The 27097-nt window shown below is 37.1% G+C and overlaps 1 protein-coding gene across 5 annotated transcripts in view; it reads left to right on the top strand.

Annotated features, from left to right (window-relative positions):
* The window catches only part of CTNNA3 (catenin alpha 3), a 1675875-nt gene that overhangs the window by 1019134 nt on the left and 629644 nt on the right, over nucleotides 1-27097 (top strand). For all 5 annotated transcript variants that reach the window (XM_070057731.1, XM_070057732.1, XM_017348752.3 and 2 more), the window contains one exon: nucleotides 19842-19934. In XM_070057731.1, the coding sequence (XP_069913832.1) occupies nucleotides 19842-19934 (93 nt within the window). The remainder of the gene's footprint in view (nucleotides 1-19841; nucleotides 19935-27097) is intronic.

The following is a 27097-nucleotide window of genomic DNA, read 5'->3' as shown; positions in this document are numbered from 1 at the left end:
AAGGTACTATGGCCATTTCTTGATTATATTGTTTTTTTTTGGTTCTTGAGTTTTTAGAGTTGTTGAAATATTCTGCATATTAATCCTTTATTCGTTAAATAGATTGCAAATATTTTATCTCATGCTGTGATTTGTCTCTTCACTATATTGATTATTTCTTTTTGTGTAGAAGCTTCTGAGTTTGATATAATCCAGCTGGTTTAGTTTTGTCTTAGTTTCTTGAGTTTGGGTCTTATTCCAGAAATCATTACCTACTTTGTTGTTTCTCCTACATTTTCTTCTAGCAATTTCATAGATTCAAGTCTTAAATACAGGTCTTTGTTCCATCTTGAATTGATTTTTGTATATGGTGAGAGGTAGGGATCTAATATCCATTTTTTACATATATACCTTCAATTCTTTTGAACACCATCTATTATAAAAATCCTTTCTTCCATGTAAGTTCTTTGTACCTTTGTCAAAAATCAGTTGGTTGCACTTTTGTGGATTAATTTCTGGGATATCTATTCTGTTCTATTGATATATGTGTAGGCTGTTATGCCAGTACCATGCTGTTTTAGTTATGATTTTTTTAATGTACTGAACTCAGATCTTGTAATGTCTCAGGAATATTTTGGCTGTTTTGGGTCATTTATGGTTCCCTATTAATTTTATGACTTTTTTTCTAATTTTGCAAAGAATGTCAATAATATTTTGATAAAGATTGCATTGAATATGTAGGTTCTTTTAGATAGTATAGACATTTTAATAATATTTTTATTCCATTGGAAAGAAATATCTTTGCATTTTCTTGTGTGTTCCTGATGAGTTATTTCATCCTACTAATTTGGGGTTTGGTTTGTTCTTATTTTTCTATATTTTTGAGATGCATTTTTAGAGCATTGATTTGATGCCTTTCCAGTTTCTTGATGTAGTAACTAATTGCTATAAACGTTTGTCTCAACACGACTTTTGCCTGTATCCCGCGTTTTGATGTGTTGTCATCTTTATTTGTTTCTAAGAATGATTTGATTTCCCTTTTGATTTCTTCTGTAACTCACTATTCATTCAGGAGTATGTTGTTCAGTCTCTGTGTTTGTGTATTTTCTAGAGTTTAAGTTGTTAATTTCCAGCTTTATTCCATTGTATTCACAAAAGATACATGGTACAATTTCAATTTTATTGAATTTGTTTAGACTTGCTTATCCCAGAGAGAGTTGCGTACACTGATGAAAACAATGTGTATTCTGTAGCTGTGGGATGAAATGTTCTCTAGATATCAATTAGGTCGATTTGGTCCATAGTGTAGATTACCTCTGTTGTTTCTTTGTTGGTTTTTCTCTAGTTGATCATATTGATGAAAGGGGGAAGTCAGAGTCTCCCATTATTATTGTATTGGAGCCTATGTCTCCCTTTAGGACCATTGACATTTGTTTTAAAAAGCCAGGTACCCTACCTTTGGGTGCATATGCATTCATCATAATCACATCTTCCTGTTGAATTCATCAATTTTGACTGTAGAGCTCTTTGATTTCTTTGGTTAATTTTTTAATTCCTAAATGTCTTTATTTATTTATTTATTTTTGGTAGCCATTGTAAAGAGATTTCTTCCTTGACTTACTTTTCAGCAAGATTATTATTGTGTAAAAATGATACTTTTTGTTGATTATGTAACATGTGTCTTTACTGAATTGGTTTTTATCAATTTTCACTGCTTTTTGATAGAGTTGAGGTTTTTTCATGTGCAGCATCATGTCATCTACAAACATGGGTATTTTTACTTCAGTCCTTCCAGTATTGATGCCTTTTATTTATTTGCCTTCCCTAATTTCTCCTGCTAATATTTCAGTAATATAGTCAATACAATGAGTGAAAGGGGATAGCCTTGTCTCATGTCTGATCTGAGGGTAAATGCTTTCAGCTTTTTTTCATTCAGTGTGATATTGGTTGTTGGTGTGTCGTATATAGTCTATAATGTTGAGGTATGTTCCTTCCATACCTAATTTGTTGAAGAATTTTATCATGAATGAGTGTTTTATCCTATTCAACTCTTTGTCTGAATCTGTTGAAATAGTAACTTCTTTATTTGTTCTTCATTCTGTTAAGGTCATTTGTGATGTTTATTAGTTGCAAATGTTGAGCTACACTTAAATCTCTGAAATAAATCCCATTTGATCATGATGTATGATCTTTTTGATACAATGTTGGATTTGGCTTGCAATTATTTTGCTGAGAATTTTGGCATCTATATTCATGCAGTATGTTGGTCTATAATTTTCTTTTTGGCTTGTGACTTTGTATGGTTTTGGTATTAGAGTAAAGCTGGCCTCATAGATTTTGGCTGACTTCCATTCTTCTCAATATTTTGGAATAATTTGAAAAGTATTGGAGCTAGTTCCTCTTTAGATGCTTTGTAGAATTCATTTATAAAGCCATGAAGTCCTGAAACTGATGGGGGATTTGTAATTACCACCTCAATGCTGTTGTTTGTTATTGGTCTACTATATATTTTCTATATATTCTTTTTTAAAATTTTTAAATTTTTAACATTTTATTTATTTGAAAGACAAAGTTAAAGATAGAGGTAGAGCCAGAGAGAGAGAGAGGGGTCTTCCATTCACTGGTTCACTCCCCAGATGGCCACAATGGCTAGAGCTGAGCCGTTGCTAAGCCAGGAGCTTTTTCCAGGTCTCCCACACAGGTACAGAGGCCCAAGCATTTAGGCCATCTTCTATTGCTTTCCTAGGCCATAGCAGAGAACTGGATTGGAAGTGGAATGGCCAAGACTTGAACCAGTGCTCATTTGGGATGCTGGGGCTTTAACCTGCTCTGTCACAGATTTTATATATATAAATATATATATTCTCCAGGAATGTATCCATTTCTTTGAAGTTTTCTACTTTGTTAGAATATAGTTGTTCATAGTAGTTTGTGGATTCTTTTTATTCCTGTGGTATTAGTTGTAATGTCTTTTCTATATCTGATTTTATTTGAATTTGCCCTCTTTTTAAATCTTTTGTCTGGTTAAATGTTTGGCTATTTTATTTCTTTTTAAAAAACAGCTTTTTGTTTATCTTTTATATTAATTTGTTTGAAGTTCATTTCATTCTTTTCTGATTCTTAGTATTTCTCAACTCTTGCTAATTTTGGGTTTGGTTTGTTATTTTTGTAAATCCTATAGCTGTGTTTTTAGATTATTTATTTGACATCTTTATATTTTTAAAATGCACTTTTTAAAATGTAAGCACTTATCACTGTGAACTTCCCTCTTAATATTGTTTTTGCAATATTCCACAGGTTTTAATATACAATATTTTTATTTTCATTTGTTTCAAGAAATTTCTTATTTTCTTTTTAGTTTCTTCAATGACCCCTTGGTCACTCAGTAGCATGTTGTTTAATTTCAATGTATTTCAATTTCCTATACTTGTTTTCTGTTTTATTCCTTTGTGGTTTGAGAAGATATGTGGTATGATTTCAGTCACTTTAAATTTACAGAAAATTGATTGGTGCCCAATTATATTGTTTACTCTAGAAAATGTCCCACATACTGTTGAAAAGAATGTATATTTTGCAGCTGTTGGATGAAATGTTCTATAAATATCTGTTAGGTTTATTTGCTCTGTAGTATGGTTCAACTTTGATATATCTTTGTTAATTTTCTGTCTGATCTGTCCACTGAGGACAATGGGTATTGGAGTCTGTCTTCCATTTTAGGTCTAATACTATTTGATTTATATATCTGGCTAGTCTTGTGTTGGGTGCATGTGTATTTAGGATTGCTATATAATTTTTTTGCTGAAATTGATAATTTTATCAATATAATCTCCTTTATATTTTTACAGTTTATGGTTTAAAGTTTGATGGGTATAGCTACTCTTGATTGTTTTTTGTTTCCATGTTATAGCATTTTTTTACTTTCAGTCTATGTATATATTTCCCTGTGATGTGTATTTCTTATAAGCCACATATAGTGGGATCTTGTTTTTTTTTTTTTTTTTTTTTTATCTATTCAGTCAACCTATATTGACTGGGGAATTTAATCTATTTATGTTTGAAGTTCATATTGATATATTCAAAACTAACTCCTGTAGTTATGTTGATGGGTTACTGATTATATATCTGCTGTGTCATTGAATTTGGTTCTGTCACATGTTTTCATGAAGATTACTTCTAACATAGGAATCTTTGCTTGTCTAGAAAACAATTTTTTCTCCTTCATTTCTGAAGAAGAGCTTTGCTGGACACAATATTCTTGGTTGGATGTTTCTGTTTTTTTTTTTTTTTTTTTTTTTATCTATTCAGTCAACCTATATTGACTGGGGAATTTAATCTATTTATGTTTGAAGTTCATATTGATATATTCAAAACTAACTCCTGTAGTTATGTTGATGGGTTACTGATTATATATCTGCTGTGTCATTGAATTTGGTTCTGTCACATGTTTTCATGAAGATTACTTCTAACATAGGAATCTTTGCTTGTCTAGAAAACAATTTTTTCTCCTTCATTTCTGAAGAAGAGCTTTGCTGGACACAATATTCTTGGTTGGATGTTTCTGTTTTTTTTTTTTTTTTTTTTTCTCTCAAGGCCTTAAATATATCATCTCACTTTTTGACATGTATTGTTTCTGCTGAGAAGTCTGCCATTTTTAGTCTTAATTTCTCCTTCATTGCCTTTAGGATTCTTTCCTTGTTCTTAGCTTTTGACACTTGGACTATAATATGACTTGGAGAAGGTCTTTTGTGATTGAATTTGAGATCTTCTGAGATTCTTGTATTTGAATATTCACATCTTTTTCCAGACTTGGGATGTTTTAATTATTATTTCATTCTGTAGGTTCTCAGTGCTTTTTCCTTCTCTTTCCCTTTAGGTATCTCAATAATCTTATTAATTATTATTATTTTTGCTTAAGAGCATTTCATATATTGCATGGATTTCTTAATTCCTGAATTATTTTGTTTTTCTGACTAGATTATTTTGAATGATCTTATTCTACAGATGAGAAATTCTTTTTTCCACTGGTCTGTTCTCTTGTTGAAACTCTGAATTGTAGATTTTTATTTCATTGATTGAAGTTTTAAGCTACAAAATTTGTTGTTTGTAATGATTTCTAAGTTGTTTTCTTTTTATTCTTTTTTAAATTTATTTAAGTTATACAAGTTTCACATGTTTCATATATACAGGTTTAGGAACATAGTGATACCTTCCATCCCAGCCTCCCTCCTGCCCATGCTCCAACCTTCTTCCTCCTCCCTCTCCCATTCTCTTAATACCTACAAAGAACTATTTACAGTTTATTTAATGATTATGAAGTTACATTAAGTAAAAGAGTTAAGCAAATGGTGTGAAGAAAAAAAATACTATTCATTGATGGAAGAGACAAGGGCTGTATACAATCACTGAATCTTAAAATGTTCATTTCACTCCAGTACATTGTATTTTGGGTTCTCTGTTAGTTACCTCAGATCAGAGGAAACATATGACTAATGCTGCAGCTTATAGTACCAACAGCCCACGTTGCAACACTGGAATATATTCAGAGGATCTTGATCCAATCCCATGGGGGTGAATATAGATTATGTTGAGGATTGTGTATTGGCAGGTGTAGGTGTGGGGCAGTGCAATGCAGGTAGATTGTTCCCTAGATCCCACAAGGTGTGTTCTGATGACTCTGAAGAATATAATACCAATAGTCACAGTCCTAGAGCTGCAAGATACACTGTGTTTTTATTCAGGTCTCATAGCATGAGTTCCAGTAAAGCTGGGGCTCTGGGGATTGTGGACTGGTGGTTATCATCCTGAAGCAGAGGAATACAGATGGGGCTTTCCAGAAACCACAGGTGAGTTAGTTACAAGGGGTTGTAGTAGCAACAGACTTGAGTTGCAGGGCACAAAGGGGACTGCTCCCTAGTTCCCACAAGGCATATGAGGGTTATGCTGGGGCTTATGTTCTTGCCAATCAATAGCCTAAGCTAAAAGTTGAAGAAGGAGCTTCCTCAGGTCTGGTCCTCTGGGATTGTGTATGGATTACTGCTGACAGCTAGCACAAAGAACCCAAAGGAAACTTTCCTCCATGGTACAAAGCAAGCATTGTAGCCCCGGGGCTAGTGCCCATAGCACCCACAGCTGCACGATTTACAGGAGCCTACTCTATACACTGCAAAGTGCCCTCAATGTCTCTGGGAACTTCTGGTATTAAGGGGCTGCTTGTCATCCTCTAGCATAGGTGGAATTTAGCAACTTAGCAGAGGCAGCAGCAGCAGCGGCTCCGAAATTGCTCTTTGGAGGCAGAGAGAGGTAATTTGGGTTCAATCAAAGTAGTCTCTCAGACCCTAGTGAGCCCTCTAGAGTTGATTTAAAGTACGTGATGATGTGATTCTCTTGTAGTTAGGGCAGTCCATCTGTGGCAGTAGTCTGGATCACAGACTTCCTCTTCCCTCCTAGCACTTACCGCTTCCTGGCAAGATGGCCTCCCCCAGTAGGGGAGCTAGGGTAGGAGCAGTGGGCAGAGGCGTTGAGCAGTAATGCACTCTGTCTCTGTCTCTCTGCTGGTCTTCAGAGCCTCTGTGCTATTTGTTGATCTCAATCACTTTTTTGCTGAAGTTTTTCAACCAGTCTCTTAAGTTCTCATATTTCATACATAGAAGCTTTTTCCTCATGAGATGGAATCCCTCTGCTAGGGAGCAGGCAGGAGCAGCTGACGGCTGCATTGTGCTTTGTTTTTCTGTCTCTGCTGGTTTTCATCGTCTCCACGGTGTTTACAGCTCTAATGATTCTTTACTCAAGTTTTCTTTCAATCAGTCTCGTCATTTCTAATATTTTATGTTTTGAACCCTCTTCTCAGCAAGGCAGCTGTGCCAGGGTAGGAGTGGTGGCAGTATTTACATGCTTTGTTCCTCTCTATGCTGGTTTTCCAAGTCTCTGTGCTGTTGGCAATTCCTGTCACTTCTTTACTGAAGCTTTCCTGAAGTCTATCTCGAAATATGGTTCTTCCCTTGTTCTGAAAGTGTTCTCTGCTTGAGATGGATACAGGCCCTCTCTGTTTAGCCATCATGGTCTCAACTGTGATACCACCCCCTTGAACTTCTTTTTCAAGTCTCAGTATCACAGTATGACTAATAACCTTTATCTCAAGTCAGCTTTTCTAAGACTTACTGTAAGAGTAACCTCTTCTATCCTCCCAATAAATCTTGGTATGTTAAGTACCCTTCTAAGAATATTTGCTCCCTAAATAATCACATCCAACTACCATTGATAAGCTAGTGACTTCCAAATTAATATCTCCAATGTAGAGTCCCCTTAATTATATACCTATGAATTGGTATGTCTGCTCAAATATCTCAGTGGCATCTCAAACTCAAAGAATCTACCCCAACTCCCATTATCTCTGGTCAGGGTGAAGAACTTCTAGTGCTCATTTTACCAGTGATGTGATCAGTGACTGTGTAAATTTGTTACATGTTAATGTGTCCAAGGAACATAAACCTCTCCTTTCTTCTTTATGCCATAAGCTATTGTGAACCTTCATTCCTTTCTAAATTCAGAAAGAAGCCCAAATATCATTTGCAAATGCCAAGTCAAAAAGGAAGAGCCCAATCCAGCATTCATTCATGCTTTCTTCCTTGTGTTTTTGCTACAAGTCTGTCAAATACTGATGTTCTCAATGTGCACATGCAGTCAAACCAGAAACAACTGAGGGAGTTTCTTTGTTAGAAACTCATCCTCTGTAACCTAAGCAGTAGTACTTTACCTTTGTGCTCAGGCTATATGATGAAGTGCTAGAAGGACACAACATCTAATGAACAAATTACATTGTACTCAGGGTTCTAAAAATTAAAATTCACTGAATATATGAGTTTTAACATAATAGAGAAGATATTCATAATGATTGTTTTAGTAGTCAAGAATAAATTATTTGTTTACATGGACAAAGTAATATTTTGGGGTACTTGATATTGTTAGAAACTGAAAAGGTTGTTGCCTTTACCACTGAGCAGCTCATTGTGTGGTAGAGCCATAGTGAAAAGCAAGGATATGCTATGATTGTGATGGTATGGAAGGTGGAGTTACGAAATCTGATTCTGAGTATTAGGGAACAATTTCTAGAGGAGCTGTCATGTGATCCAATCCTGGAGACATGGGTATTAGTAGGAAGGTGATATGAGGGATAATTTTCAGAAGGAAATCCTTATGAAAATTTTAACATAAAAATGGCAAATTTTTTTTTAAGAATTAGATTTCTTTTTTATCTGTTATATAAGATGTTCTAATAAACATAGAAGAATTAGATATTCAAAGAAAATTATAAGCACATTAATCTCTATGAACAGGAATTGAAACAGATCTCTGCTTTCTTGCTTTTGAACCCAAATTTAGGACATTCAGATTGACCAAATCCAAGGCAGGCATTAAATTAGCAGGTGTATCCACAGAAATTATTATGGTACTGAATTACCATGTTTGAACTTAGCTGAAAGTAAATGCCTGAAATTAGTACATTTTTGATGTGTATGTTTCTGCTTCAGTACCAAGTATCAGGTTTCTCTGGCTGCATGGAAGAGAAAAAGAATTTGGCTTCCTTAAGGAAAAAGAAAGCTAGTTCATTGGAATACACGGCAAAAGATAGATTACCTTAGAAAAAAGTTGATCTGAATTGAGAATAGTCATTACTAAAGACTAAAAAGGGTAAAAAAGGGGAGATAGATAGAAGTTGGATACCAGGAACCAAAACAAAATTAGAAGTAATAGATTCTGGTGTTCAATAGCCAGTTGGATGACTTTAAACCATAAGAATGTGCCAGCGCTGTGGCTCACTTGGCTAATCCTCTGCCTGCAGCTCTGGCACCCTGGGTTCTAGTTTTCAAATAGTAATTTAAATAATTATCTAATAGTAATTTAAATAATTACTAATAATTTAAATAAATTAATTAAAATAATTACTAATAATTTAAACAATAATTTAAATAATTACTCCAGTTTTTGAATCGTTTTACATGACTTCATAGCTTCTTGCATAAATACTAAGGTCATACTTTGGTAGGCTTTTGCCCCATTACCCTACTTTTCAGGAAGGAGTGTCTATCCATGCAAATGAATATGTGTGTTGTTGTTATTGTTTGTATGCATGTTGTGAAAGGGAGGTAGTATTTCAAAGTCATTTGTGAGAATTCAAATCATAAAATTTTGTTTCCCTTAACTTTTCCATTCCTGAACCCTCTACACATATCAGAATATCTTGGCAGAGGGGAACTAGGGCTTTTTTTTTTAGTAGCTTTTTGTTGATGATTCTGTTATTTTCTTTTTATGTATTTATGTAAAAGTTAAAGTTAGAAGGATAGATGGATGGGGAGAGGGAGAGGGAGAGGGAGAGGGAGAGGGAGAGGGAGAGAGAGAGAGAGAGAGAGAGATCCCCAAATGGCCACAGCAACCAGGCCAAAGCCAGGAGCCAGAAGCTTCTTCTGGCTTTTCTACATGGATGCAGGGGCCCAAGCACTTGGGCCATCCTCCACCGCTTTCCCAGGCATATTAACAGGAAGCTAGATGGGAAGTGGAGCAGCCACGACTTCAATATGTACCCATATGGAAAGCTAGAGTTTCAGGCAGCAGCTTTATCCACTATACCACAATGCTGGCCCCAATTCTGTTCTCAACATCTCTCATATTCCACAAGTTGAGGATTCCTGATACAAAATGTTCTGTGGAGCCAACTTCATTGCTGATATTGACGATGTTTTACATCATGGATTCTATGACCACTATAAGAAAGTTGTTGAGAGAAAGATTTTACCTCTATAGAAAGGAGAATTTTGTAAATACGTAACTTTGTACCTTTGAGGTATTTGGCAATGCGAATAGGCTGCCTGCTAAATAGTAACATAAAAATGTTACTGCTTAGGTTACATTTCTATCAGCAGTATCTCTGATGATAGAAATGATCTCAGTATCTCTGCTGATAGAAATGATTACAATGAGGTTTCACGGCCATTTGTCAGAGAGGAAGATGCATGACAATAAAACATTGACCCTGCTCCCACCCTGGGAGCTAGAATACATGATGGCATGTGACAATTAACTACGTGAGCTATGTATAAACAGTGAATAAATGACAATGAAAATCTCACTAAACATCAGATTTTGCTTCATGTTACTGAGAAATCATACCACAGGTAAATACTGTGAAGAACTCCTTAGTGACAGATTGAATGATATGTGACAAGCAACTGTCCAAATAGTGTGCTCATTCTTAATAATAATTACATTTAGTTATCTAAGATGACTGAGGACTCCTAGTGTTCTTGAGATTTTAAATAAAACTTGATATTGAAACATTAAAGTATGGCATCCATACTTCAAAAGTAGATTATCTTTGTCAGATTAGAACAAAGTAATGGGGGCCGGTGCTGTGGCTTAGCAGGTAAAGCCGCCGCCTGTGGTGCCGGTATCTCATATGGGTACCGGTTTGGATCCCAGCTGCTTCACTTCCTATCCAGCTCTCTGCTGCGGTGTAGGAAGGAAATGGAGGATAGTACAAGTCCTTGCACCCCTGCACTCATGTGGGAGACCTCAAAGAAGCTCCTGGATTTGGATCAGCATAGCTCTGGGCATTGCGGTCACCTACAGAGTGAACCAGTGTATGGAAGACCTCTTTTTCTCTCTGCCTCTGCTTCTCTGTAGCTCTGCCTTCGAATAAATAAATAAATCTTTAAAAACCACAAAGTAATGATTAAACCTTGATTTAACCTATGGATTATAGATTCACTTAAGGATCACTGAGAAAATTTCAGCTCTCCAAATATCCATTTTATAGGAGTCTCTGGTTCTGCAACTAAGGAGTTATATTCTTAATGGTCAAGTAAGGCCATCTTCCTGACCTTGATGAAGAGTGAGGGACAGACCTAGCCAAGGTAGTGGAGTTCTGAAAAGAGCAGTTTTTTAGAACAGAGAACTTCTCACCCAGGACACTGGGTTAGGGTGTGAAGGGTACAGCATTACATGTCAAAAAAAAAGGAAGACCCAAAGTCCAGAAATAGTTTGAAAGAAATATTATGAGAAGTACACAGAATTTGGAAGCAGGAACTAGGAAGAGGAGAAGAATTGTCAACAGCATTCTTCATTTCAGGAATTGTCTGTTCAGGCTTTGCTGTCTACAACAATTTTTTTAAAAGATTCATTTATTCATTTATTTATTTGAAAGTCAGAGTTACAGAGCAAGGGTGAGGGATAAGGGGGTGGAGAGGAAGAGGGAGAGAGAGAAATATCACTCCTTAGATGTCCACAATGTCCGGGACTGGGCCAGTCTGAAGCCAGGAGCCAGGAGTTTAATTGGGTGTACCATGTGGGTGGCAGGGGCCCAAGCACTTGGGCCATCTTACACTGATTTCCTAGGTGCATTAGCAGGGAGCTCCATAGGAAGTGGGCAGTTGGGATTTGAATTGGTGACCATATGGAATGCCAGCATCACAGGCAGCAGCATAACCCACTAAGGCACAATGCTGTTTTTTTAACAGAGCAAATAGAGCACGAAGGTCAACCAAGTTTAAACACATTAAAATGTGACCTCTTAGAGGACAGAAGGTTGGTGAGAAGGGAGAAATTCAAAATTCAGATGTTGATAGAATACTGCAGTAGCATCAACACGTTTGTATTTGAAGATTTTTGTTTTTGTAATAACTAGATACAGTATTGCTAGTTTTTTTTTTTTCTTTTTTTTTTTTGGACAGGCAGAGTTAGGTTAGAGAGAGAGAGAGACAGAGTGAAAGGTCTGCCTTTTTCCGTTGGTTCACCCCCCAGATGGCCACTAAGGCCAACACGCTGCACCAATCTGAAGCCAGGAGCCTGGTACTTCCTCCTGGTCTCGCATGCGGGTGCAGGGCCCAAGCACTTGGGCCATCCTCCACTGCCTTCCCAGGCCGCAGCAGAGAGCTGGACTGGAAGAGGGGCAACCAGGACAGAATCCGGCGCCCCAACTTGGACTAGAACCCAGGGTGCTGGTGCCGCAGGCAGAGGATTAGCCTAGTGAGCCACAGTGCTGGCCACTAGTTATTTTAATAGTATGATTTAATCTCATAAAACTGAGAGAACATTTTGCCTCAGCCTTTTTTGTTTAGTCCTTCTCATTTTTTCTCACTCACTCTATTTATTTGAGAAAGAGAGAGAGAGAGAGAGAGAGAGAAAGGAGAAGGAGAGAATGGGGAGGGAAGTGGAGAGAGAGGTTCCATCCACTGGGTCACTCCCTACTGGCTCTAACAGCTGAAGCTGGGCCAGGCTGAAACCAGGAGCTTCATGCGGGTCTCACACATGGGCGTAGAGGCCCAAGCACTTGGGCCATCTTATGGTACTTTCCTGGGTGCATTAGCGGGGAGCTGGTTGGGAAGTAGAGCAGCGGGGACTCAAACTGGCACTCATATGGGAGGCTGGGGTTTTAAGTGGTGACTTAACCTGTGCCACAGTGCTGGGAACACCAGCTTTTCCTTTTTAACAAATATGTGGATATACTTGCCTATGATCCCATTTATTGAGGCTGATTTATACTCTGCATTTCTTGGACTTGTCTAAGGATATAGAACATTATGAATAAAAAGTCTAGCAGCAACTTGTGTCACAATAGCATTAGGAGCACACATGTGTCTCTGGTTTAGTCTTCCTGTTACTGGCTGGTCTGAATTTTTTCTCTGTGTGTGTGTGTGTGTGTGTCTATAGATAAACACACACACCCCCACTCTGGAGGATAGGAGAGAGTAGGGTTAGAGGTAATCTATGAATTAAAAAATTCCAATGAGCTCTTAAATGGGCTAAGGCAGTGAGGATTGTGTTTGTTTTATGCTATTCTGTTCTTAGGTGTTCTGGTTAGGTAAACACACTCATTTTGCTTGGGGGTCCACCATTTCATCCTACCTTTTTGCCCCACCAAAATGACCACCCTGAATCACATCTAGATTCTGTGTTTGGATGTCCTGGAATGGCTCTTGACAACATTTGGATGTATAGATTTTTGGTTAGGCTTTTTGTTATTTTTAAGCTTCTAAGGATTTAATTCTACTTGAGCTCTAAAAAAGTGAATTTTCTCCTCTTTATATCAGAGACAGATAGAATGTCAAGAAATACCTACGTGGCCATGTCTGTCAGGCATTATGTCATTTAGTCCTCAAAATACCCAAGTGAGATGGTATTACCACATGCATTTTACAGGCAACAAAACAAGATGGAAGAGGTTAAAGTCTTTCCTATGGTCAGAAGTTTACTTACTGAAAATCAGATTCAAACCCAGATCTGTTTGTCTACAAAACCTTTCCATGCCGTAGTTTCCCTTAGGAAGCAGAAACTTTTACAAGGCTCTCTTGGATGAGGAAACTTTACCAAGATTTTTGAAGCATTGTTTCTATGATGTAAATATGATTTGTTCCCCCAAACTCAGGCAGGGGTTTGATTGCCAAAGTCTCATGTTAACAACATGAAGAGAGTGGAAATTCAGTCTGACTGGGGTATTCAGAAGTGGAGCTTTTGGGAGGTGATTAGACTAAATTGGGTCATTAGGGTAGATGATTGAATACAAGCGACTTCATAAGGAAAGATAATTCCCTCCCCCTCCCTCCTCCTCCCTCCCTCTCCCTCCCCCTCCCTCCCCCTTTCCCCCTTTTCCCCATTCCCCTTCTCCCCCTCTCTCCCCCCCTCCCCCTCTCCCCCTCCCCCTTACCCTCCCTCCATCACACACACACACAAACACACACATGGAGAGGGAGGCAGGGAAAGAGGGAAAGGGAGAGATATATGTGATGCAGCCAAGGAGGGCCTTTGCTAAAGCTTGTACCATGCTCTTTGAACTTTGACCCTCCGAGGGCCAAAATAAACCTCCTTGTATGATAGTTTGCGTCATACCATTATATTAATTAAAGGTACTTCATTACAGTACTGAAAAGCTAACTAATAAAATTGTCAAACATAAATAAACAAAGGATATCAGATTGTCAGATATCTCAAAACATTTTTAAAAATATTTCGTTTGCACACTGTTTTCTTCAACCAGTATGGAGTGGCTTTTATACTGTGCTTGGTGACATACTTTGAATGCCTAAAGAGTCATGCAGAACATAGGGATAATTATTTTTAAATGTGACTTTGGAAAATAGGTCACAGGTCACTCAAATTAGAAATTGTAAAGACATTTCTATCACTTTTCTGATTTGTCACAAATAATAGCTGTCTTATAAATTCAGCTTTGTATAAAATAGCATTAAAACATCAGTTGCATTAAAACAGTTGATTTTCTTGTTTACCTTGAATGTTTATTTGGCTTAGAATAGTACTGGTAAGAATTTCAGGCAAGTGCTGCCTGAAATTAATAAATAATAAATAAATAAATTAATAAATACAGATAGAATGTTAATATGATCCTTATTGGAATAGAAAACAATTTCCTGTTATATTTTCACATGAGAGTTTTGTGAAAATTAACTCTATAAATGGAAACATAATGTTTAGGATGATTTCTATGCTATGTCATTTAATTGAATTGGAATAAACATGGTGACTAGTAAACGTTTATTTTTGATTTTATTTTTTAAAAATTTTTTGACAGGCAGAGTGGACAGTGAGAGAGAGAGACAGAGAGAAAGGTCTTCCTTTGCCGTTGGTTCACCCTCCAGTGGCCTCCACAGCCGGCGCACTGCGCTGATCCGATGGCAGGAGCCAGGTACTTCTCCTGGTCTCCCATGGGGTGCAGGGCCCAAGCACTTGGGCCATCCTCCACTGCACTCCCTGGCCACAGCAGAGAGCTGGCCTGGAAGAGGGGCAACCAGGACAGAATCCAGTGTCCCGACCAGGACTAGAACCCCGTGTGCCAGCGCCCCAAGGCGGAGGATTAGCCTAGTGAGCTGCGGCGCCGGCCTAAACGTTTATTTTTAAAAAGGAAAAGGAAAAGAAAATAAAGAGTAAATGAGTATCTACATAGATCAGTTTTCTTTCAGTTTCAAGCTTTGCATCAGCAAGCATTCTTCTAATGTGATGAAGGAATTAGCCAGTAATTTATTTTTCCCATCAAATAGTCCTCAAATTTACAGGTAGATATTTTCTACAATGCAGTGAAAATTAATATATGTATTAGAGCAATTAGACTGCTGTTTCAGTGAGTGGGGTTTGAGGGGTAGGGGAGAGAGGAACAAACTATTGCCCTTTTCAAATAATTCACAAATGTACTAATTATGTGTCAAATACGAAAGTTGAGATATTGTGACCTTCAAGCCAACAAAAGACCTTTTCAAGTTAGCCATTTCCATGTACATTAATAAAATGAACAGTACCTTCCATAGTTAAATAATATATGGCTGTTATTTCATTATATGTAAATGCAAACCAAGGAGTTGTTTCACTATTGACATAATAAAAGTAGCGCTCTAGAAAAGCAAAGACTATAAATCAATTTAAATAATATTTTGTGGTAGTCTTAAGTGGTGATCCAAAAAAAAGTTTGTCGTTCATTAGCACTTCATGCAGTTGTATGTGATTTCTCTGCAATTGAATTTATTTTGGATTTGAGCAATAACAACTGTATAATGTTATACATATAGTATAAAAATACATTAATGAGATTAGAAAAGCTAGAAAAACATCGAATCTCAGGAAAGAGTTAGGGAGAAACCTGCAGAGGAACCTCCATACAAATTAGAGGGACACTGTGGATCTACATGGAGGGTATAGACGCCCACAACTCAGGAGCCCAGAAGCCGAGAGCCTTCATACCAGCTTTGGATAGTGAGGTGTGACCAGACTGCAGCAGTCCAAGCCACTATTGATAAAGCTGCAGGGAGAGCCTTGGAGCCCTGTGGGGGACAGCGTACCTGCCAACCTAGAGAAAAAAGGGGGGGGGATGTTTCTTTTCCTGACCACCTGGCGCAGGCATCCTGTAACTAGCTGAGGGAGGGCGAGGATGATTCTGACATATGTAACAGCTGCACCAGCTTGTATCCGCACACCCAGCAACCAGCGAAGAGAAGACACCTGAGTCTGGCTCAGAGCATTGACAGGAGCCTGGGTGCTTGTGACTGTGGAAGCCTTGTGTTCTGGGACTGTGAAAACACTGTAGCTGTCTAGGAGGATATAAGGTGTGGCTTGGTCTTTGGGAAGTTATTGTGCACAGCTCCACATGCTCAGGGCTCCCTGATTCCCTGGTGAGGTTCCTTGCTGCAGGATCCGTGCTCACACTGAGGTCCTTTGTGTGGGTCTTGGGGCAGTGCAGGTGAATATTGTACCCACTGGAGCTAGCACCCAGGCATTGGTCTTCTTGGAGGAGAGGAGGTGAGCATGAGACTACACCAACATAACTGAACAAATCTCCCCTCGGATAAAAAAAGATACTAACAACTTGGGTGTCACCTTGGACACTCCCCTCACCCTGGAGCACTGAACAGAGCTCCTTGGCCACATGTAGCACACACCCCTGGGTAGTCACTGAAAGAGCTGACACACCAATAATCCACAGAGCCATAATTCAAAGATAAAAGCCTTCACAAGGGGGAAAAAGCAAGTAAACCCACAAATGCCTAAAAATAAACACAGCAATTAAAAAAATGAGAATAAGGAAGACAACATGACCTCCCAAAAGAACACAACATACTTTAATACTAGAATGTGAAGATGAAGAGATTGATGAAATCCCAGAAATGGAATTCAAAAAACTGGTGATAGGATTACTTAGAAGTAATCAGAAGCAAATCTAGAAATTAAAGAAATCTGTACTTGACATGAATGAGAATTTTTCCCATGAAATTGAGATTTTAAAGGGAAATCAAAATGAGTATTGTAAATGAGAAATTCCATAGCTCAAATAAAAAAATGCAGAGGAAAGCCTTAACAACAGACTCAGGCAGAATAAAGAATATCTGAGTTGGAAGATACATCTCTGGAAATTTTACAATCAGACCCAAAAAAAGAAATTAGATTATTAAAAAAAAAAAAACAGTGTTGGAGACTTATGGTTTATTATCAAATGTCTCAACATATGGGTTTTAGGAGTTCCCAAAGATGTGGGAAGAGAGAATGGATTAAAAGTCCTTTTTAGCGAAATAATTACTGAAAACTTCCCTAATTTGGAAAAAGAAAGAGACTTTCAAGTATAGGAAGTACACAGAGCTCCTAATAATCGTGACCGAAAAGATCTTCATCAAGAAACATTGTAGTCAAACTCTCGACAGAAAAACATAAAGAAAAGATTATAAAATGTGCACAAGAGAAATGCGATTAAGAGAATCTCCAGTTAAACTCACATGTGACTTCGCATCAGAATGTTCCATGTTTGTGGATTGGAAGAATTATTATCCTCAAAATGTCTACACTACTGAAAGCAATTTACAGATTCAGTGTGATTCTAATCAAAATACCAATGACATTCTTGTCAGATAGAAAAAAATGATGCTAAAATTTATATGGAAACACGGGGAACTTCGAATAGCTTAGCAATGTTAAACAAGAAAAACAAAGCAAGAGGCATCACAATACCAAATTTCAAGACATAGTACCAAGCACTTAGAATCAAAACAGTCTGTTCCTGGCACACATATAGACATGTATACCAGTGGAACAGAATAGAAACCCCCAAAATCAATCCACACATCTTCAACCAACTAATCTTGGACAAAGGTGCTAAAAATCAATTACTGGAGAAAGGACAGTCTCTTCAATAATTGGTGCTGGGAACATTGAATCTCTGCATGCAGAAGTATGAAACATGACCCCTACCTTAAACCTTATACAGAAATCAACTTAAAAATGGATCTAGGTGCTAAATCTATGACCTGATACCATAAAATTACTAGAAGAAAATGTTGGGGGAAACTCGCTAAGACATTGGCATAGACAAAGTCTTCTTGGAAAAGACCCCAGAAACACAGACAATAAAAGCAAAAATAAACAAATGGGGTTATATCAAGCTAAAAAACTCCTGCATTGCAAAGGAAGCATTCAACAAAGTGAAAATGTAACTGACAGAATGGGATAAAATATTCACAAAATATGCAACTGATAAGGAATTAGTATCCAGAATCTAGAACAGCTCAAGAAACTCTGCAACAACAACAAGAAAGTCCAGTTATGAAATGGGCAAAGGACGTGACCAGGAAATTTTTAAAGGATGAAATTCAAATGTCCAAAAGACACTTGAAAATAAAATGGTCAGGATCACTAGCCGTAATGGACATGCAAATAAAAAACACAATGAAGTTTAATCTCAACCCAGTTAAAATAGCTATCATACAGAAATTTAAAAAAAAGAATAATGAGTATTGGTGAGGATGTGGGGTAAGTGTACCCTAATCAATTGTTGATGGGAATGTAAACTACTACAACAATTATGGAAAGACAATATGAAGGTTCCTCTGAGAACTGAACTTGGTCTACCATATTACCCAGACATCCCCCTCCTGGGAATTCACCAAAACTAAATGAAGTCAGCATATGAAAGAGTTATCTGTACCCTGATGTTTATTACAGCTCAATTCCCAATAGCTAAGATGTGCAATCTACCCAAATGTCTATCAAACGATGACTGCATAAAGAAAATGTGGTATGTATACACTATGGAATATTACTCAACCATAAAACAGAAGTCCTGTGTTGTGTGGCAAGATGGTTGTAACTAGAAACCATTATGTTTGGTGAAATAAGCCAGTCCCAAAAAGACAAATACCATATGTTTTCCCTGATCTGTGGTAACACAGTACAAAAAATATAATGTGTAAATGCAAAATTGACAATTTGACATTTGATTATTGTTTACAGTCCTTGTTTATACTGTTGAAGAACAGGATTTTTTTCTTATTGTTTGTGGAATTCTTTACTTATTGGGGGGTTAAGCTTATGATTATAAAATAAACTATGTCATTGTACAAATTAAAAGAAAAAAAATAAGAAAGGAATGAGGAGGGAGGGTGGGAATGTGGGCAGCAGGGAGGGTAGGGTGGGAAGTATTACCATGGCCCTAAATCTGTATATATAAAGTGCATGATTTTTTTCATCTTATATAAATAAAAATGAAAATCAACAACAATAAGAATTTATCTTTTATTTGTCTAGATTTGGAGTATATCTGGTGAAGAAAAGTTGAATAAAAAGATACATCCATGTTTATTGAAAGTTAAATATGTTTAATAGACCTCAGAATAATAATAAATCAATTATTGTTTAATCTACAGTATATTAGATCCCAAGAACATTTTAGTGTTCAATACAAAGATAAATTTACTGTCTGTAGTCCCATAATAATTTCTTATTATGGGTTATATGTAGATACCAAGAGATTGTATAGGGTTTAATGATTCACTCACCCAGTCTTTTCCTTTTGTTTTAAAAAGAGTTTTCTGGGTCTGTAGGCATAGTGGATAAAGTCACCACCTGCAGGGCCAGCTTCCCATAAGGATACAGGTTAGAGACCCAGCTGCTCTACTTCCAATCTAGCTCTCTGCTATGGCTTGGGAAAGTAGCAGAAGATGGCCCAAGTGCTTGGGCCCCTGAACCCGTGTAGGAGACCTGGAAAAAGCTCCTGGCTCCTGGCTTTGGATCAGCACAACTCTGGCCATTGCAGCCATCTGGGGAGTAAACCAGTGAATGGACGACCTCTCTCTGTCTCTCTGTGACTCTGCCTTTCAAATTAAAAAAAAAAAAAATCTTAAAAAAAGAGAATTCTCTATGTCCATTTATAATTATTTGTTTTAATAGATTGAATTCTTTCATAAAATAGATACCAGTGATATTTGTGAGAATGATGTTTCACTATTTTCAATGAATGTGTACATGTTCTTATTCAGAATAATAAATGTATTTATGTATTACCTTGAAAATCTAAAATAATTTTCTTTCTTGATTGTATTTAGGTGGCAAATCTTGCTTGTTCCATGTCAACAAATGAAGATGGAATTAAAATAGTCAAAATTGCTGCTGGTCACCTGGAAACCTTGTGTCCACAGGTATATTAACTGTTATTCTCCCTGTAAGAAGAAATGATACTCAATTCTTCATACTCTTACATACAGAAAAATGTTGTAGTCTTAATGAATTAGTCTTAATCTCGTCTTTTTTTCACTTTAATGAATTATTGGAGATCTTTTAGGAAGCACTATGAGATGCTGGTCTGAAGCAAACAATTTCTAGAAGTCTTAATCTTTAGAACAGTCATTGAAAATGGGCAAATTGAGTTCTGATAATTAAACAGTTTCATGCATTGATCTATCTTGCTCAATTCTTTAGTCAAGAGAAATAGAAAAGTGGTCATGTTTTTCAAGACTTCTAAGGAAAATAATCATTCTATATTGCAAATCCTAGAATATTATAACACAAATGATATTTTATATTTATCATTATTTATATAATGTTATTTTATAGATAAGCAAAGTGAATAACAGGGAATATAAGTATTATATGACTACTTTTTCATAAACCAGTTGTTATCTCAAAGGGCAAAGCAAAATGCTGACAAAACCTTCAACAATGACCTAGAAAACTTCTGCAAACATTTTTACACTTGAAATAATATAAACTATTTCTTTTGATGAGTTTTATTTTGTAATATCTGGTAGTAGTATTCCTATGTAGTGTTAATATCTTATGCTATTTTCTAGATTGAGATAGTAAAAATTTTCTTTCAAATATGATTCTGTATTTTTAGATCTTATTATTTATTTTGTACATATTTATTGGGTACAAGTGTGATAATTTAACTTATATGTTCATTATGTAAAGATCAAGTCAGGTTAGCTAGCATTTTATATATATTTTTAAGCAGTTAGATTTTTGTTAAAATAATTGGACATATTTATGAGATACCATGTGGCATTTCAGTTCATGTATACAACATGTACTTATAAAATCAGCATATTAGCATTCTCTGTCTTTGTTGTTGCTTTATCTTTGGAGCCTTTGAGCTCCTCTCTTTTTTTTTTTTTTTGCTCAGAAAATACATAAGAAGTTTTTGTCGGCCGGCGCTGCGGCTCAATCCTCCGCCTTGCAGCGCTGGCACACCAGGTTCTAGTCCCGGTTGGGGCGCCGGATTCTGTCCTGGTTGCCCCTCTTCTAGGCCAGCTCTCTGCTGTGGCCCAGGAGTGCAGTGGAGGACGGCCCAAGTGCTTGGGCCCTGCACCCCATGGGAGACCAGGAGAAGCACCTGGCTGCTGCCTTCGGATCAGCGCGGTGTGCCGGCCGCAGCACACCGGCTGCGGCGGCCATTGGAGGGTGAACCAATGGCAAAAAGGAAGACCTTTCTCTCTGTCTCTCTCTCTCACTGTTCACTCTGCCTGTCAGAAAAAAAAAAAAAAAAAAAAAAAGAAGTTTTTGTGAATGGCAACCTTCCCCACTATGTTACTTGCTACTTCTTTTCTCTATCTCTGATATGGTACCCATTGTCCAATCTCTATCTGGGCCTCCTCACCCCATCTCTCCTAATCCTGATCTCTCATAATCACTATTCTATGTTCATATTGATGTTTTTTAAGCTTCCACATATGAGAGAAAACATGCAGAATGTGCCTTTCTGTGTCTGGCTTATTTCGCCTAATATAATGTCCTCTAGTTACATCCATTTTGCTACAAATGATAGGGTTTCATTCTTTTTTATGACTGATATTCCACTATACATAGATACCATGTTGTTTTTATCCATTCATATACTATAGACAATTTAGTTGATGCCATATCTTGACTGTTGTGAGTAGAACTGGGATGATATTAAGTGGAAAATTACCTTAGAAGACACGTTTAATCCTAACTAATCATTAAGCTTCTTTTCATCAACTAGGAAGTATGAGTAAGTTTTTGTTTCATACCTTACAGACACTGTAGCTATCCTCATGTCCATGGACACACAACATGTCCTGTTCTTCTGGCACGGGTGATTCTGTAAAAGGCTGGCATTGCAGAAAAAGAAAGATTCCTTCAGGGGCTATTTCAGAATCTCATGAAAGAGAAGTATTTAGTTTAGCTTATCTGATTTATTTTTAGTCATTTATTTTGAAATTTTAAATGACATGAAAGAAATGACTGTCCTTTTATCAAAAGAAAATATGGATTTGAAAAAAAGGCAAGAAATTTTTTCTTGTCAGCAATTTAGGAGTTTCTTAAAATCTGAAGAGCAAGACATTTTTTAGGGAATTATTTCTAGATGACTACTAGCCTTGAAACCATGAATTGGAATACACAAAAGGGCAATCTTTAAAACCCTTGTCTTAGAAGAAAAAGGAAATAATATGGCTATTTCCTTCATAATAAAGACCACAAATGTTGTAAAGATGTGAAATATAACAATGATTAGGGACTTAAAGTCCCTGGACATCTGCTGAGATATTCTTTCCACTAGATGTAGAGCATGTATTGAGTTCTTTATTTGCCTTGCCTACAATTTCATCTCTGAGAGTACTGAGGAAACAGTGAGGGAAGCTGCTACTTTGAACTTAATGCTGATTATCAAGTAAGAACTGATTGGAGAAGTGGTATATGCAGAGACTACAACTGAGATGTCATTTTTCCACTAGACCCCATGGGGAACAAAATACTGCAAAAAATTACCAAAGTAGTTGAATCAGTTATATTCCCTTCAACAGTCTGAGAGCTTTCATCTCTATACATCATGAATAACGGTTGATGCTGTCCCTTTTTAAAAAACAGCTTTATTTTTTACTTTATTTGAGAGGGATGGAGGTAAGAAGAGGGAGGGAGGGAGAAAGAAAATGAATGAGCTAGCGCCTGGTTTCCTCCCCAAATGCTTGCAAGGACTAGGGCTGGGCTAAGGTGGAAGCTGAGAGCTGAAAATAAATCAAGTCTTCTAAGGGGGTGACAAAGAGCCCAGTTACTTGAGCCATAATCGCTATCTTAAAGAGTCTGATTTAGCAGGAAGCTGGATTTAGGAGCCAGAGACCGGTATCAAATCCAGACACTCTGATATAGCACGAAGGCATCATAACCCTAAGTCAAATGCCTGTCCCTACAATGCTGTAACATTTTGAAATATCTTTTTAATCTGAAAAGTACTAAATGTATTTTATAAATTTTAATTTGTAATGTTCAAATTGGTAATCAGAAGATAATTTCAAAATATTTATTGACTAGTTGTCTGTCTTTGAGTTACTTATATCCTTTGCCAGTTTTTGGTTAGGTTGTCTTTTTTCTTTTAATCTTTCCAAAAAATGTTTTTAATCATAGAGAACTTTAAGAACTTTTAGGTACACATATTTCATCTTTAATTCCTTTAATAAATATTTATTGAGTACCTACTCAGTGTCAATTTGTGGTTTTATGCCTTGTTCAGAAATTCTGCCAACAAAAATGTCATATATTTCCTATATTATCTTTTAAAACACTCAAGTATTGTTATTCATCATTGTTATTCCTCTTGAAATTTATTTTTATGTCTAACATAAGGTGGGAAAATTTTATAGTATTAATAATGGGGCCATCATCATTTATTTTAATAGTTGAGCCTTTCTCCATTAATGTGAAATGCTACCATTGTTACATGCACACAGCACACATACACATGATGCATGTACACATCTATAGATGTTTCTGTTTCATATATATTTTGTACACATGTAAATGTATACTTACACACATATGCTAATATACATGTGTAAAACTTATTTCTATATTATACTTGCACATAGATTCATATCACAGAATCATATCATGATAAATACATATCCTTAGTGCATAATTCTTTTTACTATTGTACCACAGGTAAATAAAGGGTGATAAGCACATTGAAACATATTTCAAAGTATGTAAGTTCCTATACTTTGTGTTGCAGATTTTTCTTTACCAAATTTTTATAACTCTTTTATATTACAATTCCTATGCGGGAATGTCATTATTCTAATCTCTAGGGTTTCTGTCTTGTGACTAGGAAGAATTAGAAGCACAGGAAAGTAGAGTGTGAAAGGAGGAGTAGTTTACCGAAAGACACAGAAAGCTTCGAGCATCTGAGAGGGGTACCTGAAGGTGGAAACTGTTGAGGGTGGGAACTGTCTAGGGATTTTTATAGACTGTAAAATGGGAAATTCTCATGATGGGTCTGAAAGAGACATTGAGACGTGCCGGTTTTGATTGGTTAATTGGATGAATGTTAATTAACCAATCACAGAAGTCCTTCATAGAAACTGGTTCTTTTTCTCAGGTTTTCCAAGACGTCATCTCCAAATGAGGGGGAGGGATCCCCAGTCCCTGTTGAACCTTGCCGTGCCTGAGCAAGTGTTAACAGAAGAGTGCCGCACACTGATAAATTTTGGAGTCCTTTATTGCCGGTGGTGGAGGGTGGGCTCATGCCCTAAAGAAGTGTCAACCCTGAAGCCCAAACTAACAGGGTTTATAAAGGCAAAACCCACAAAAATGGGAGGGAAAATATATGATTACTGGGGTCAAGCTAACCTAAGGCCTATGTGAAACGAATATCATGGAGCCTGTGCTGTGCTGCAGTGGGTTAATCCTCTACCTGCAACACTGGCATCCCATCTGGGCACTGGTTCTAGTCCTAGCTGCTCCTCTTCTGATCCAGCTCTCTGTTATGGCCCGGGAAAGCAGTAGAAAATGGCCCAAGTGCTTGAGCCCCTGGGAGACCTGGAAAAAGTTCCTGGCACCTGGCTTCAGATTGGCTCGTCTCAGCTTCAGCCATTGTGGCCACTTGGGGAGTGAACCAGCAGATGGAAGGCCTTTCTCTCTGTCTTTCTCTCTTACTGTCTGTAACTCTACCTCTCAAATAAATAAAATCTTTAAAAAATATATCAATTATAAACTTGACAATACCAATTACAATCTTAACTCCAATTACAATTTTGACATGAATCCTGGTGTTGGGGACGTAAACATAGAATCATATGTGGGACACAGACAAATGACAATCTTATCATTAACCTAGGTGCAGCCTATCTGTTTTTAAGCTTGAGCAATCATTCTGGAGGGTATCTATGCTCTGCCAAATGTGATGTAGTAGACTGCTCTTGTCTGAGTTTTTAGATCAGTTTCAGACCAGAATCTCATGGTGGGAAGTGCTTTCTCAAGATGAAGTCTCAGGTGCCCTAAAATGAAGTCCCTATTGTCAGGGTGTCTGCCAGGAGTCTTTCTCTCTATTATTTATATTCTATTCCATGCGTCTATTTCTCTATCTTCACACTAGGATTATAATGACTATTACAGTTGTGGATTTTTTATTCAAGAAATTTATTAATATGTTAGATTCTCAGGGTCATAGCAAATGCATGATAATTACTACCATGCAATTCTCATGTTAATGTGATAAATCAGACTTGGTAACTTCTATGTAATTGGCTCAGATTGTTATTTTTTTCTTTAATCTTCACTGTTATTCTGACTTTTTGTGCTTTCATAGGACTAATGTATCAAATAAGAAAAACATGTTAGAATTTTCCTCAAAAATATTAAAATATTTTGAATTTTAGGAAATTTAGAAAATAATGACCTCCTTAAGATATTGAATCTTGCCATCAATAAATATGTGTGTTCATAATCAGATTTTTTTGAATATTCTTCATTTGCTCTGTAGTATTTTTATTAATTATTTCAGTAAATTCCATAGTTTAGAATATTTCCAATATAATTAACACTTCCAGTTTTTTCCCTCCAGGGCAATTGTCCTTCCCAAAGACCAGACTCATAGGCCTGGTATTGTGGTGCAGTAGGTTAAGCCACTGGGTGCAACACTGGCATCCCATTTTGGAGTGCCAGTTGAGTCCTGACTGTTCAACTTCCAATCCAGTTTCCTTCTAATGTGCCTGGGCAGGCAGTGGAAGATGGTCCAAGTACTTGGGGCCCTGCCACCCATGTGTGAGACCAGGAAAGAGTTCCTAGCTCCTGACTTCAGCCTGGCCCGCTCCTGGCTTTCTGGGCATTTGGGAGGTGATTAAGTGGAAGGAAGATCTCCCTCTCTCCCTCTCCCTCTCCCTTTCCCCTCTCTCTGTGTCTGTTGCTGTCTTAAAATAAATAGATATTAAAGACCAGATTAATCTATCTAGTTTTACCTTTGACATCTCCACTTTGATAACTACAAGAAAGCCAAAACCCTTTTTTTAAGATGTATTTTATTTATTTGAAAGCAGAGTTTTATATATATGTGTGTGTGTATATATACATATACATATATATATATATATATATATATATGAGAGAGAGAGAGAGTGTTCTTCCAGGTCTCCCATGTGGGTGCTGGGGCCCATGCACCTGGCCCATATTCTGCTGCTCTCCCATGAGCACCAGCAGGGAGCTGGATCAGAAGTAGAGCAGCCGGGACTGCCCATGTGAGGTGCTGGAGTCACAAGTGGAAGCTTTACCTGCTATGCCACAACTCCAGTCCTGAAATCCAAAACTTAGAACACCTAAAAATAGAACTCTCTGATGCCCCCATCTACATCTCATTCTATTTCTTCAATAGTTTTAGTGAATTACCAGCTCTTCACCTAGTTGGCTCCTGTGAAAAACCTGTAGGATTTCCTTTATTTATTCCATATTATTTGAACATCTATGTGGTAGGAACTGTTGATGCATCTGGGGCCAAATAATAAAGACAAAAATCCTGCTTTTGTGAAGCTGAAATTCTACTCTGTTGGCTTTTTTGTACCTAATCCATTAATAAGTTAATTTTGATTTATTTTTATGTCATTAGCAAGGGGAGAGACAGAGAAAGAAGGAGAGAGAGAGAGATGATACCATCTATCTGCTATTTATGCAACAAAGCCTTCAACAGCCTGGGCTGGGTCAGACTGAAACTAGGACACCCTGGAACTTCACCTGGGTCTCTGATGTGGGTGACAGGGACACACGTACTCAAGCCACCATCTGCTGCCTACTAAGGTCTAATAGCAAGAAGTTGGTTAAGAAGTAGAGGAGCCAGGACTAAAACCAGACCCTCTGATGTGAGATGCAGGAGTCACAAGCACCAACTTAACAGCTGTACCAAGCGCCTGCCCCTAATAAATTAATTTCATTAAAAATATCTATGGTACTTAGCTTGAATCTATGTATTTCTCTCCATCTTACCTATCAACATCTGGGCCTGTGGCATCATCATCTTTGTATTGAATTACAGAAATTTCAACTTAGGTAGGTTCCAAGCTTTTAAACAATTTCTCTATAA

This window comes from Oryctolagus cuniculus, chromosome 15, assembly GCF_964237555.1.
Source record: "Oryctolagus cuniculus chromosome 15, mOryCun1.1, whole genome shotgun sequence".
NCBI classification, from domain to species: domain Eukaryota; kingdom Metazoa; phylum Chordata; class Mammalia; order Lagomorpha; family Leporidae; genus Oryctolagus; species Oryctolagus cuniculus.
This window is presented reverse-complemented; position numbering and strand designations above follow the sequence as displayed.